The 14,401-nt window shown below is 41.6% G+C and overlaps 1 protein-coding gene across 1 annotated transcript; it reads right to left on the bottom strand.

Moving 5' to 3' along the window:
* Positions 1-5,994: 5,994 nt before the first annotated feature.
* On the bottom strand, positions 5,995-11,325 carry LOC141804990 (alpha-2B adrenergic receptor). The gene is made up of 2 exons (XM_074689649.1): positions 10,894-11,325; positions 5,995-8,899 (listed from the first exon to the last, which is right to left on the bottom strand). Exon 2 carries the CDS (start codon positions 8,768-8,770, stop codon positions 7,214-7,216), a length of 1,557 nt encoding a protein of 518 aa, XP_074545750.1. The 5' UTR covers positions 8,771-8,899; positions 10,894-11,325; the 3' UTR covers positions 5,995-7,213.
* Between the last annotated feature and the right edge of the window lie 3,076 nt (positions 11,326-14,401).

The raw sequence follows: 14,401 nt of genomic DNA, 5'->3' as shown, positions 1-14,401 counted from the left end.
CTCCTTTTGTGGACAGAGCTGACAAAGCTTGACTTTTGACTAATCTGCATTATTATTTCAGAAAACTGAAGAGACTTAATCACAAAAAAAAAAAAAAAAAAAAGTTTGTTTCATCTTTACACTGCTAAAGGAGGACAGAGTGGGACTCCCACCTCAGTGGAAGTTACTATTGACAGTAAAACTGAGACTATCCAAAATATCTGCATTATAATGGTATATGTACAAACTCAAGGACATTTTATGATAAGAAAATCTAAATAATGTGGTTTTATTTTATTTTTTTCGCACTGCTACAGTGAACCAAAGTGGAGCCTTGCAATTTACAGTGAACCTGAGACTTGACAGAAATGTCAATCATGAAATAATTTCTGCAAACTTAGGAGACCTCAATTACAAGAAAATTAGTTTCTGTTTCAGCTTCATACCTTAAGAAAGACAGAGTGAAGCCTTTTTTTGGAACTTGTTGCTTACAGTGAAACTGAGACCCTCCACACACAGATATTTGGGTTCATAAAGCTGAAGTAAGCTGGATCATGCCTCTGCGTAAATTGCAAGAAACAGATTTTCAGGTTTACGATGCTGGGCTAAGAGTAGAGCCAGATGTGTAACTTTCAATTCACAGTGAAACTGAGACTTACCAGAAATATTAATTGAGATATTATTTCTGTAAAGAAAAGATTCTTCAATAACAACCTCATTAAAATTAAACAAGTCTTTTCCTCCTATTTTATACCCCCCCCCCCCCCCCCCAAAAAAAAAGCCAGACTGGAGACTATGTGGGAGTTACTGTTTACTGTGAAACTGAGACTTGTTAGAAATATGCATCACAATGTTATTTGAGCTTTTTTTTTTCTCATTGTTCCTAGAGACATGTTAGCAGTTATCATGATCATTCAAATGACCTTTTCCTGAAGAAACAGCTGATTGTCTTTTTTCTGAGAATCTCCTGAAGTTGACCTTCAGCCTCAAGGTGTAACCCTCGACCTTGTCTGACTGAGAAACACACTGACACACACACACACACACTCACACTCACACGTTCACATAAATCTGTTTTACAACATTTATTAGCCCAACTGTGTGAAGGTGTTTGTTTCTGTCATGCTGTAATGGCCTTGTGTAGTTTCCAGCTGCTGTTCACTGCTGTCAGCTGATTTATGAAGCGTTGCCGAACATCGTGACTGACAGAAACAAACTACATCACATGACAGAGAGCTTTAAATGGTGCCATAAAAAAGGCATTAAAAATCCAGGAGCATAATGCCCAGGAGCTGTAAGGCTCTCATAAATATACAGACATGAATAGTCCTCCTCTTTTTGGATTCCTGCATCGCAGCATGAGATCATTTTACAACCCAGCAGATATAATGATGCTTAGATCGCCTCAGTGGAACATTTGAGCGTCTGTGGACATTAAAACGTATTTCCTCAGCCATGAACAGACTAAATAATTCACATTTTAAGATGTTCGGACCTAAAAACTGACACTCCAAAGGAAAAAGTCACCAGTTTTCACAGAAGGTGGTGTCTATCTTGCTTTTTGTGTCTCTTATGCTCTTTAAATGACTTCAATTCCTTTATTTCTCTTTAGCTTTCTAAATAATCTGGCTGTTCAGGCATTTACCACATTTGTTGAGTCACAAAAGTGTGGTCACAAATGTTGGTGTTTCTACTGTTATCATACCAAATTATCACTAGTACTATGTTCCTCAATAAATTATGACTCAGACTGTGAATGTTTTCAGGTGTTAAAACAGGTATCAGATGGTCTTGTCAGGAACTAATCTTGTTTAAAAGGTGCATAACACAATTTCTAGCTGTGCAGAGAGACACGGAGACACCGAGACAGATGTAAAGGGGGAGGGGGAGATCACACAAGACCAAATATTTCCTGTTACCTTCTCATATCTTGTTGATTGTGTTAGTTTTGCCTTTTATTTCATCAGTATTCTCTTGCCTGTCCTAGTGTTCTCCCACCTTTGTGATTGTGATCCCCGTCTCTCATTGTTTCTCCCTGGCTTATATTAAACACTATTCAAGTTGCTTCCTTTACCAAATAAGCGTCCTGGGCACAATCTCAAAATGAAAGCATTGTGTGAAAGAACAAGGAACCTCTTCAAGCGACAACTCCCAGTCTAGAAAATATGACACAACGTGGAGGCGCTAAAATTTGCTGTTCCTCAAATGTCCGCACAACAAACCGAAACAAGCTGTTTTCACAACAGAAGTAAACATATTTACAACCTGGTACAAAAAACGTCTCATCTATATCGCTTATTTCAACCATCGGCAAACACTGTTCATGGAGGGGATTTTTTGTCTAATTCTGCAGGTTAGAAGATATTGAGATTGCGAGTTTACCCAATCAGAGGCACAGCTTATGTCACGTGAATGGCAGGCACCCTATAGCTGCTGGTGTGGTGACTCAAAGTCTGTCCCACTTCCAATATGGCCGTGCCAGACAATTTGCCTCAAAAACCTGTCTCAGAAACACTTAGACTTCGTCCATTTATTGTACTGTCAGATAACATGCATTTACCTGAGACAGACAGCCAAGACAGACTACGACCTATATTTTTTTTTTTGTTTGTGCCTGTGATCTCTATTCTGGCTGTTTAAAGGTGCAGTTCACCATGCAAATGCCATCAAGATCAGGGTTTACTGAATCAAATCAAACCTCATGTCTTTATGGAAATGCAGCATCAGTATGCTGGTAAACACTTATTTATTCCAGAGAGTATTCTGTGATGTTCTGCTATACCATGCTGGACAACTGTCAATTTGAGGGTTTCATGCACCATAACCCAAGTGCTGTTCCCTGCCAAACACATCATCACCTTTGTTGTTTCATCAAAGAAGATGCTGCAGTGCAGATTGATTTTCAAACCCAAATTTAGCTCCAGAAAACATCACACAGGTGTTGGAGAAACCTGAGTGAGTTGTTTGGTTTCTCTGATTTATCCTCCTGTATCTCCTTTTAGATGAAATCATCAGGGGGATGTTCAAACCTGATTTCTCTTGTCTTAAAATAAATTAAAGGCACGTGGAGTCAGGAGGTGATGGGAGCTGTCCTAATTACTCTTGAACACTCAGCTGGGAGGATCCGACACCTTTCGCTACGTTTGAATCAAAAAGTGCTGCTGTACTTGAAGAAGTAACACGTTGTGCTTCTGGCAGCTCTGACAGCTCAGCGTTTTCACGCAGCACGAGCTAATGACTCATCAGTTAATTATAACCTTCAATCTAACAGACGGTTTGTCAAGCTGAAGAAGGCGGGACCTCTGATGGAAGTATTCTAAAGATCAGTATATACTGTGTCTGATTCTCAGGTCAAAGGTCGCTGAGACAGACCGGGATAATTCGCCTAAAACACTCTGACAGACAACAGCAAGAGCAAAGTGCCTGATCCTATTATTCCTCTCTCTGTAAGTGCTCACAGTCAAACCCACCCACCGTCCTCTGGAGCAGCACGCAGTGTTTACACGGTGCCACTGAGTCCCACTGAGTCCTTTATTCAAGCCTTTATGTGACGCCAGGCAAAAATAAAATAAATAGAAAATCAGGACAGCACAGGAGCAGAGATGGAAACACATGGCGGTAGAGAGCAGCACAGAAAGCTGCTGTTTCAAAGGTAAAGGCTGAAACCACAAATGTGATTGTGAATCTTTTTATTTTGTGAAGCTACACGGGGGGTAAGCCATCAAAAAAACACAATTTTCCCCCAAACAACCTCAGTTTGACGGAGGTTTAACGACTCCCAGCCTCATGAGAAATCAGTGAGTGGACAAACTGAAATTTGAACACAAACCTTTGTTAGTAAAACAGAAACGCTCCCAAACTCGAGATGAGCACACAGGTCTCATCCAGAGTGTGAGACCTGGGTCATAATAAAGGATCCAGAAAACTGAAATCTGGTTAACTGAGGTTGATACCACAGATTGTATAAAACATGGACGTAGCCTCCGCGACACCCCCAGTCTGTTCTGTGAAATGAAGCCAATCTGCCAACACAGCCACTTTCTTCATACAGCTACAGGGCGCATGCAAGTCATGTGAACACAGCTGTGCTTCTGATTGGACAATCAATCGTTCCTAACAACTTCTAAACCGGCGAGTTAGGAAAAAAATCACTCACTGTACAGTGTGTGCGGATAGCATAATCAGTGTTTTAGACCCAAGCTGTTTTTTTTGTACCAGGCTGTAAATATGCTTTTTAATGCTGTAAAAGTCTGTGTCTATGGCTGGGTGTGTACGTGACGGCCTTCCTGCAGCCAGCCTCAAGTGGATTCTCAACTAACAGCAACTTTTAGCACTTCCGCATAGGCCAAATTACTACTAACCGGATGTTGCCCCTTGGTTGATACAGAAACACATTGAACAACTCACAGCCACAGATGGCTCCGGTGTTTCAGTGTAGAGTGTGACCCTAATAACTGCTGACTAAGGGTCTCCAGTTATCACAGTCGCTGTTTACTCCAGAACACCAGTAGCTCTGTAATGGTTAGAACTTAGTAGAAGCTGAGTCCACGATGGCCTGTCACAGAACAACTAGACATTTTGGTGCTGCTTATAGTTTTAATGCGGAGTTTAAAGAACAAGAACTTATTAGGCCGAGATGCATGCACATCTCTGTACCAACTGTATAACACATGGACAAGGACTCTGTGAGTCATCTGTTTGTTTCTGAGCAGTTTTGTGGCCTATCACTGGCAGTTTTACCATATCAGAAAACTGGCCCCAAACCAAAATTAAATATACATATATAAACTGACTGCATTATAACTATTTTACGAGGTTATAAATGTCTCATTACACATTTATAATCCCATAAAATGATGGGTGTGATGAGTCAATCTTCAACACAAACCTCAGCAGTGGGTAAGTGAGGAATTAAACTTGCACATAATAGAGTTACCATCAGAACTGCAGGTATTTCCTAAACTGCTGAGCTACTGTAGCTATCATGAAATCCACACACCTATGATTAGGGTAGTACATGCACTTGGTTATTGTAAACACAGAGGAGCACAGAACCAAGTTGAATCAATCTGTCTATAGATCTGCCCTTTGTCGCTGTAATCAGATCTTACTGTTTAAGTCTGTATTGGACCAATAAGTAATACCAGGATCAGATCAAGGCATCCCAATTCTTGAGTCTTAATTTAACTGTCCATAACTTTATAAATCTAACTCAAAATTGGACACAAGTGTGTTGAGAGGGCATTGGCGTGCACAGACTTTTTGAAGGGTAGAGGCAAAAAGAAGATACAAAGCACACACCGCACATTCTTGCCATCCAGATGGGCACTTATGCTTGTGTTTCTGCCTCCAAGAAAGAGGGAAGTTTGTCATGTTAAAGGGAAGCTTAGTGTGTTTTGCCAACCAGGACTTGTTTTGGCTCCCAAGAAGGCAATTAAGCATGTGTTTCAACCACCACGAGAGTGCTGAAAGTAGTGCAAACTTTCCCAGAGTTAAATAATCCTGGCTACGTTACATGTCTCTACAAAATGAGATGCGCAAACAACACTTGGTGCTCATAACTCCAGGAATACTCAAGATTCGTCTTTGCATCCTTCAATTCACATCAACTGCGTAAGTCCAGCCTGTATCAGAGCCCCCAAAGAGCTGGAATCACAGACTGAGGACCCCAATGATGAGCCTCTCCTGTTGTATGCTAAGCTGTAAAACCTCATACGTGTTGGCTTCTATCAGATCTGGACAGAGCTAGACTGGAGACACATCTGGTGTATTTTGGCCATAAGACGGGTATCTTATGGATCATCTAAAGCTGATTTATCTCAAGTCTTTCGAGGCCCAACCCTACAAAAATTACCCAGCCTTCTTTCACAAAGATTTTAATGATGCTCTCTCATAAGCTCCAGTTTGCATCTGTTTGCATCATTCTGTGCACTCTGTGTTAGACTGCTCACTTTCAGTCTGAATGAACACCTTCAATCCTGTTTTCAGAGTAACTACCAGATCACGATGGATGCAAGAAAAAAGATCAGTTTTATTTCAGCTGGACTTCAAAGCAATAAGCACAACGACAACTCTTACTGTATAAGCTATGACTGTACAAAAAGCAGATTCCACCACCAGTGCTATCTCACACGTCTCTACAGTAATGAGATGTTTCAGTCAAGCAGAGCTCGGTTGGCTTTCCCCAAGATAAGAAGTGCATTTTTCAAAAAAACATGCTGCTGCAAACTCAGCCACACACTCATACAGTATTCACTCAAAACCCGGTCAGTCGGTCCGGAGAGAGGAGGAGCGTCTTCATCTGGGATTCTGCTCAGAGTCAGGGTCGGCACAGTTCACTTACAGTCTGTATTGCTTTGGCAGCGAGCACGATGAAAAGGGCACGAATCTCACTGTCCATCACGTCAATACGTACTGGAAATAACCTCAATTGAAGCGCATTACTGAAACAAAAGCAGAGAAGGTAGGGGAATAAATGTCATTGAGAGTAAAGAAAGAGGAAGAGGTGAGGGCCTCAGCTTCTGCTGCTTCCAAGTTTTACATTCGTGGACTCTCTTCTTTTAGCTCTCCCAGTTTAAAGCCTCCAAGCTACGCGTTCAATGAGCGATCCCCAACGCAGGGTGTAGCATTCAGCATCACAGAGACAAGGGAGTACAAAGAAGGGCTATCCGTTGTGGTTTACACATCCCAGGTTACAGCTTCAGATGGAAACAGAGAGAGGATTGAAGTCGAGGCACAGAGGAGGAAGGAGGATGCTCACATTTCCCTGATCTTGTGTTCTTTGAGTGCCCATTTTATCTCCAATAAAGGACACTTAGTGATATTTGTTCTCTTCCAGTTAGACCCTAAGGCTATCCTCCTCATCTCCCACACACACGCACACACACTCTGGCGTTGTACTATTTGTACTTTAAATTACTGAACACAGACCCTGTAACACAGATCCTGACTTCCGTTTCAAAATATAATCAGATCACTTTTCTTCAGAGTCATTGAATAGAATTACACGGCATTCTTAAATAACATTAAAGATAACTGATTCAGCCACTTGACCAGGGTCGTCTGAAGTGGTCCTCTTTCTCTGAGACAACAGACAAACACAAGGACCAGAGAAAATGGTGCAATTTCCTCCTCAATGTTCAAGTGTTTGTGGAAGAGGGTCAACCCTGCTCTTGCGCACAAAGTTTACCCACAGTCTTTCTGTCCCCCAGCAGTCCAGAGACGGTACTCCCTTCTAGAAGAACGTCCCCTTAGTGTTCCTGCACAGTATCCTCTTGAAGGCCTTCCTGAAGTCATTGTTGAAGACGGTGTAAATGATCGGGTTGAGGCAGGAGTTGCAGTAGCCAATCCAGAAGAAGAACTTGAACAAAGGGTCAGGGACGGTGCAGGTGTCGGGGCACACTGCCTTAAGAGAGTAAGTGAAGAAGAAAGGGAACCAGCAGATCACAAAGACCCCCATGACCACTGCCAAGACGAAAGTGAACCTCTTCTCTCGGTTCATCATTGCTTTACGGCGGGAGATTGGCGTCCCGTGTTTTGTAGGTGTTTCCTCCTGAACCAGTTTGGTGCCCGATGACGTTGCCATCGTGTTCTTGTATCTGTGGGCCAGGGACAGCACCTGAACTCTAAACCCTTTGCTTTGAGATGCCCCCGAAGTTTTCTCGTTGCACTTGCTCTCCTCATCTTTGTTGTCACTCTGGAGAGCACCTTCCTCGCCATCGGCCTCAGAGCCAGAGCTGGAGCCATTGTCGGGAAGCGAGTCCGCTCTGTCTTTAAAGTTTGTCTTGGAGGTTTTGCAAGGAACAGCTGAGGGGTCCTGTTGGGGGATTGAGGAGCAGGAGGTGGATTTTAGGACAGGATTTGTGCTTGAATCAGGTAGTTGTTGGTGTGTCTCGTCCTCAGGTGGTTTTTGAGGTGATGACTGGGCAGATTCAGAGTCAGGGACTTTGATTCGGACCTTTTCTCGTTGGCTGCCGGTTTTTCTCTCTTGATCCCCGTTCTGTTGTGACTGCTCGGCTAACTTTGCCGGCGGCTCATTGCTTCCACCACTGGTATTTCCACCTGGTCCTGCTTTCTGCTTGTGCCCTGGCGGGTGGCGTGTGTGCTTCTTAGCAATCTGGTAAATCCTCACATACACCAAGATCATGATCACACATGGGGCGAAGAATGAGCCAATGGTCGAGTAGAGGATATACCAGCGCTTGCTGTTTAGTTCACACACTCCGTCGCCTCCTTTGCTTTTGTCCAGGGTGAGCAGAGGAGGGAAAGAGATGACAGCAGAGATCAGCCACACAACCACGATGGATGCCTTGATGCGTACAGGTGTGCGTTTGGTGCCGTAGGTCACAGGCCGGGAGATGGATAGGTAGCGGTCCAGCGAGATTGCACACAGGTGCACGATGGAGGAGGTGCAGAAGAGAACATCCAGCGTCAGGTAGATCTCACACCAGATGGAGCTAAATGCCCAGGAGCCCTGCAGCTCATTCGCCAATGAGAAGGGAATAATCAGCGTGGCGACTAGAATATCTGCAGCAGCCAGCGACACCAGGAAGAGGTTCTGAGCCCCCTTCAGGGACCGAGATGTCAGGACAGCAATGATAACCAGTATGTTCCCAACAATAGTCATGATCATCATGGAGGTAATGGCGATAGCGAAGGCTGCGGTAGCTTGTGGCGTGTACGGGGGCATCCTGGTGCTGTGGTTAGAGGGGGGGCTGACGGAAACACTGAGGTTCCTGCTGGGGAGTCCAGTGAGCTCCCAGGGGAAGGGAGCTTCTGGAGCAGCTGTCATGACGGTGACGGGGGAAGGTTTACAGGGTGAGGTCAGCTAGAGAGCGCTGGAGACCATCAAGAGATGTGGGGCAGAGAAGCAGGAGGGTTTTCATTTAAGGTGAGTCCATGGGATCTTTGTTTGGAGGATCTAAAAGACAAATAGACACTTAAGGGTCAGAATGGTTATATTACCCAAGGTTCTTTGCATGCTTTCAGAATTATTAGGCTTTTAGTTCAGATGTACAGTCATGAGGGAGAATCAACAGTGAGATGGAAAACTAGTCTTTTTTTAAGCTGCTAGATTTCAGATGCTTAACCTCACCACACAGACTTATCTGCACAATAAGGCATGTTGAACTTACAGGGAGTGCTGCTCAGTGATGCTGTGGTTGGCATTTTGGCAAGTTATGGGTCAACTCCCCTTTATAAACTCTCTATATTCAACCTCCTGCAGGTGGCTCTATATTACCGGAAGGGTTGTTTGAGGTGTTTTATACCAGGAATACATGAGATGCATCTCAGCTCTGTTGCGTGTTGACTACATGGTCTCTTATCTATCAACTCACACCAGCTGTGGGCTCATTTCAGTACGTTGTAGGATTTCCAGACAGCTGGAGTTAGAAGACCAATGAGTTCCCTGGATTTTCCACCCAAATGATGATCCTCTCCTGGCTCATGTTGGGCTGCAAAATCTCAAACTTGTCAACTCCTGGTCTGGCTCACTCATTACGTCGGTTTGTTGTTGTAGTCAAGATAAATGTCTGGTTTGAACACGCTTTGTTTTATTTTGAAAGTCACTGAGTGTTTCTATGTGTTGTGTCTGCACAATTTCCTGTTTCACTGGATCTGCTTTTTGCAAATTGATGCATCGCAGATCCGGTATCCGACAAAAAATAGGAGTTGCAACTCAGCTGTAAAGCAACAGAGTTGAGCCTGATCTGATGCATTATGATGATTTGCTCAAACCCTAGTTTTACATTTTCTTGCCTGTAAATCAGTGACATGGTACTCAAGTCCAACACTCAGACTTGACTTGGACTCAGTGACTTAGATTCATCGTCTGACTCAATCAATGGCTGCATCAGGACAAAAAAGATGACTTACAGTCTTACAGTCCGACTTACTTATGTTAATATAGTTTTTCTATATGTTTAAAAGATACTTTTTGTATCATTTTTAATACAATTGATTCAGTTTAGAGAAACGACTGTCATATGTATTAGCCTGTATGAGTGTTTATGTCATTTAAGTCCCGGCTTGTCATGTTAACCCAAGGATCTGAATACTGAACAACATGATTTAGAGTCGTTAATTTGAAAGTTGCTCTAAAATCTGATAAGAAGGTCTACTGAGAGCCACTCAAGAGATCGATACACCCTGGTGATTATGGTGACCCATGATAGACGACAAAATAATGAGCTTCAAAAGAATCTACTGCTGGTCACATCCATCAATCCCACCACAGGCTCTGAGAAGACATCTCCCCTGGGAAACATGGCCTCAGTGTGTCTTCAAGATAAGGGGAGTGGTCATCTCCTTGTTGTAATCTGCAGCCTTGATCTAGCTGTCACTAAACGTCACACAGTGCGCCTTTAAGGGTGGAAGGTGTAGCCTGTGTTACAGTAAATGAAACTGATGGCTTGTTTTATTTAGAGACAGACAGCGAATGACAGAACAAAGAGTAATTTTATTCACAATAAAAACTATCACAGGTTTTTTTTAAACATATTATTCTGGATGCTTCGTTTTAAATGTTGAGCCAGATTTCTGCCTCTTCTTTCTGCCTCCTACCAATCCGTCTTCTTACAGAGGCGCACAGCTTTTATATCCTTCCTCTCCAAAACAAACCATCTAATCTCTATCCACTGCTCTTTCCCTCATGCATCATGTGCTCTTGTTTCACACAGCAGTTTTTCTGGGTGCAAACTGAGGTGTTTGCTCCTCTTGCTCCACTCCTAAAACCCAAACTGTCCAAAAGTCCAGTTTCTCAGGCAGATGTGGATGTTTCTCACACTAACAGGAGGAAATCTGGGCATCTAATATTCATGTCAGTGCACATGCATTTGAAATGATTAATAATAAGACTAACCTCATGTCAAAACCTTAAAAATCTGAGTAAAATCAGGAGAAATGCAGACTCACTTGAATATGTAAATCTTCCCTTCAGGTGCGTCAGCGCGTCATCTCTTGGCAGGAACTTAAAAAGTTTAATATTTTTCAGAAATATGCAGAATATCAACGAAACTCTCTGACAAACCGGGTACAGAGCACACTGTGGGAGCTCCGAGCCCCACGCACAGTTTTCTTTAGGAGCAGTGACAGAAAGAGGATGAATTAATCCAGATTCGATTTTTGTGCATAAAATCTGATCGATATCTCAGTTTTTCTTCAAAAAGTAGATTCCAGTGAGTGATAACTGATAAATCCGCGCATGGTACTCTTCTCTACGTCCCGGTGTGGTGCGCTCGGTCCGGACGCTGGAGACGGATCTACTCGCTGGGGGAGATGTGGAGGAACTGATGCGGATGTTACCGGATAAACGCGGACGCGCTTTTTACGCACAGTTTCTCCAAACGGAGACTCCGTCCTCGCTCCAGCTGTGCGCCTCGTTTTCTCTCTGGGAATCAGGTCAAAGGTGGAGCACGTGGTGACGAATGTGGAAAGTAACTTATCACCTGCACTCAGGTGTTACTCCAGGATACGTCGCATACAGGTACGCATGCAGGAGTTTGGAAATACGATCATTTCTTGGATATGGCAGCTGTCGTTGAACTTTGTAAATATACAGATTTTAATCCCTTTCTTTTAATATCAAGGACAATTCGACGTTATCCATTTAATTTGTAGGACATTATAAAATCACGATGATGCCTCTTTGAGCACTTTTTTGTCACTTTTGATATAAAAACACACATTTTTACTTCAAAATTTTACTTGAAGCGGGGTGCTTTCACTCTGTTTTGAGTACTTTTATCTAAGTGCTTCCCAAACCCGTATTCCGCACCATATTTACATGAAAATTGACCTAAAACGCTTTCAGCTCAGAAACAAATTTCTTCACTACAGTGCAATAGATAATCAGTTTGATCATTAAAGCTCCTGTGAGGGTTTTTTGGCTGGTTATAAAATACCTTGAGATGTATACTCTCTTTATGACATACAAATGCTAAAAACACCCCAAGGAAGAGAATTTTTAGTTTTTATTTAACCATCTTTAATGTCTGAAACAGCTGCAGTGGGTAGGTGTCAAAAACAGCCTTTGATTACATTTTTGTTTTATTGCATTGATGATTTTGGTGTCTCTCATCTCCCTCTTTTAAAAATTACACACAGGGCTCAGGTCTAAGCACAGTAACACCATGGCCATTTAAAACACTTTAGGTTATTCTGGCACTGCAGGCAGGAGCCAAATCCAGCTGGAAAACAAGATCAGCCTCTCAATATGGATTATCAGTGGAAGGAAGCACAGAAATGTCTTTTTTTCACTGCTGTGTTTCGTCTTGGCTTCAAGCAGCTTGGATTCTGAGCCTTTTTTTTTTTTTTTTTTTTTTTTGCTGCTGCTGTTATAATAGTTTCAGAATGTGCAGTCATTAAGTTCTTAGAAGTCCTCCATGATTTTATTTCTGCTTGTAAGGGGTTTGCTAAATCACTGATGGGTAGTCAAAGTTGTGTTTCATCATCATGAAAACTAAAGTTGGCATTATTTTTGGGGGTACTATTACTGAGATGAACTACAATAATGCAAAATAGTGAAGGACCCAGGACCATACCCTGTGGGACACCATAGAGTACAAATACATGTGAGCCATTTTCAACTCGGAACCACTTTTATCAGCTTTTTTATCTTGAGACTGAAAAAAATGTTTATGATACTTTAAAAGGAGCTTTAACTTAGATTAAGCCTTGTTTGAATTCAATTTTACGATCATATTAATTTTTAAAACAATGATTTACAACATACAGAATTTTTATTAACTGACAGTGACACAGTGCTTATGTTGATTCAAATAAAGGGAAATTCACTTGTCTAACAGACCTATTGACTTCAAACTCATCGCTCCAATGTTTCCACAATATAGACTAACTCACAAATCGTATAACAAATTCACTCACGGATTACAGACAGCAACCATGCAAAGTCTATGCAAAGCATACCGAATCTACCCCCGACACTTTTCCTATAATGCATTGCACCAATTAAAAGCAGCTGCTGCTGACGGGAATAAGAGACAGAGAGATTGTTTTCACTGAAACAGCTGTAGGAAGATATTTGAATATTAATCAAATCTTTGGGAATATATTTTGTTTGGGTTTTTTTTTTTTTTAATGTGAAGTGTGTCTGGATGAGTTTTAACGTTGCACAAACTTGCATCACTGTCTAGACACAGAATGTACTGAAAGTTCTTTTTTCCTTTGCACAGTATTTCTTTAAACAGATTTTGACTTGTGGCACAGCAGAAGTGTTCTGGTTTCAGTGGCGGGAACAGTATTTAAAACCTTCAGCAATATGTAAAATGACCAAAAACCACAGCAAGAATACGTCTTTATGTGCAAAAATCTGTTTCAAGTAAGAAAACCTCAAAGTGCAACCTAAAAATCAGTGAGTTTTGATGCTGTGCAATAAACTTATCCTGTTTATCTGCAAATATACATAAAAATCAATTATAACCAAAGTGTTTTTAGCCATGAAATAAAAATTGTTACTGTCCCAAAAGTTGTCCCTTTATTTAGATGAGCTGAGAAAAAAATGTAGAAATACCAGAAACTTGTGCCTAAATAATCACTTTATCCGACCTATTTTTTTCTTTATTAACTGGAGTATTTTTAAGATATTAAAAAATAGAAAGGCGTCTTATTATCTGCAGGTTTCTCAGTAGCACAGCAGCTGCAGGTTTAAAAACATCTCAGGTGCTTTCAGATCCAGGTACAGAAAGTTCTGCAGCTGTGACCCTGGATGTATCTTTAGTGCATTAAATATTTTAGTACGCTGCGTTCTTGTAACATCAGCTAGCGATCAAATATTGACCCGCTGCCGGTTTTGTTGTCATGAAGTTGTCTGGAGGAAAATGACTCTGACATTTACTCTGACATCAGACAGAAGTCAAACATAGAATCTGCCAGGGAGCCCAGACAGTAAGTGATGGTGACACAATGAGGACGAATCCATCACGAGGACTGTTTGTGATTTCCCCATTTACGTCTGTAATTAAAGATTAAATGCACAATTAAAAAAACACGTCAAACGATGAATTAAAAGATACATAAATAAATCAAAGGGTATCAAGTCATGTGAATATATATTTGAGAAGTGTGTTTAATAAGTCTGACCTGTAGTTTTGGGGTGATTCTTTCTCTACATTTGGAATTTCACAAGTTGAAGCTGAGAAAAGCACAGCACTTAAACTGTGAAACTTTGACTACATGAAAACAAAACTACTGTTGTTCTTTTAACCCTAAAATTTAAGCACATAAAGCTGAAGAAATAATCACTCTGAACTGCTTAACTCAAATGACATGAAGCCAAAATAAGTACTAAAATGTTACTGTAAAACTTGAAGATTAACAGTGAAACTCTGACTACATTTAACCTGTAACCATGAAACGGTGACTATACCAAGTTCTAAGTACTTCTTTCCTCAAACTAAAATCT

The sequence above is a fragment of the Halichoeres trimaculatus genome, unplaced genomic scaffold (genome assembly GCF_033239565.1).
Source record: "Halichoeres trimaculatus isolate MK-OKI-2021-1 unplaced genomic scaffold, fHalTri1.1 fHalTri1_scaffold_16, whole genome shotgun sequence".
NCBI classification, from domain to species: Eukaryota; Metazoa; Chordata; class Actinopteri; order Labriformes; family Labridae; genus Halichoeres; species Halichoeres trimaculatus.
The sequence above is the reverse complement of the archived record's forward strand: the minus strand, read 5'-3'. Positions and strand labels throughout refer to the sequence as shown.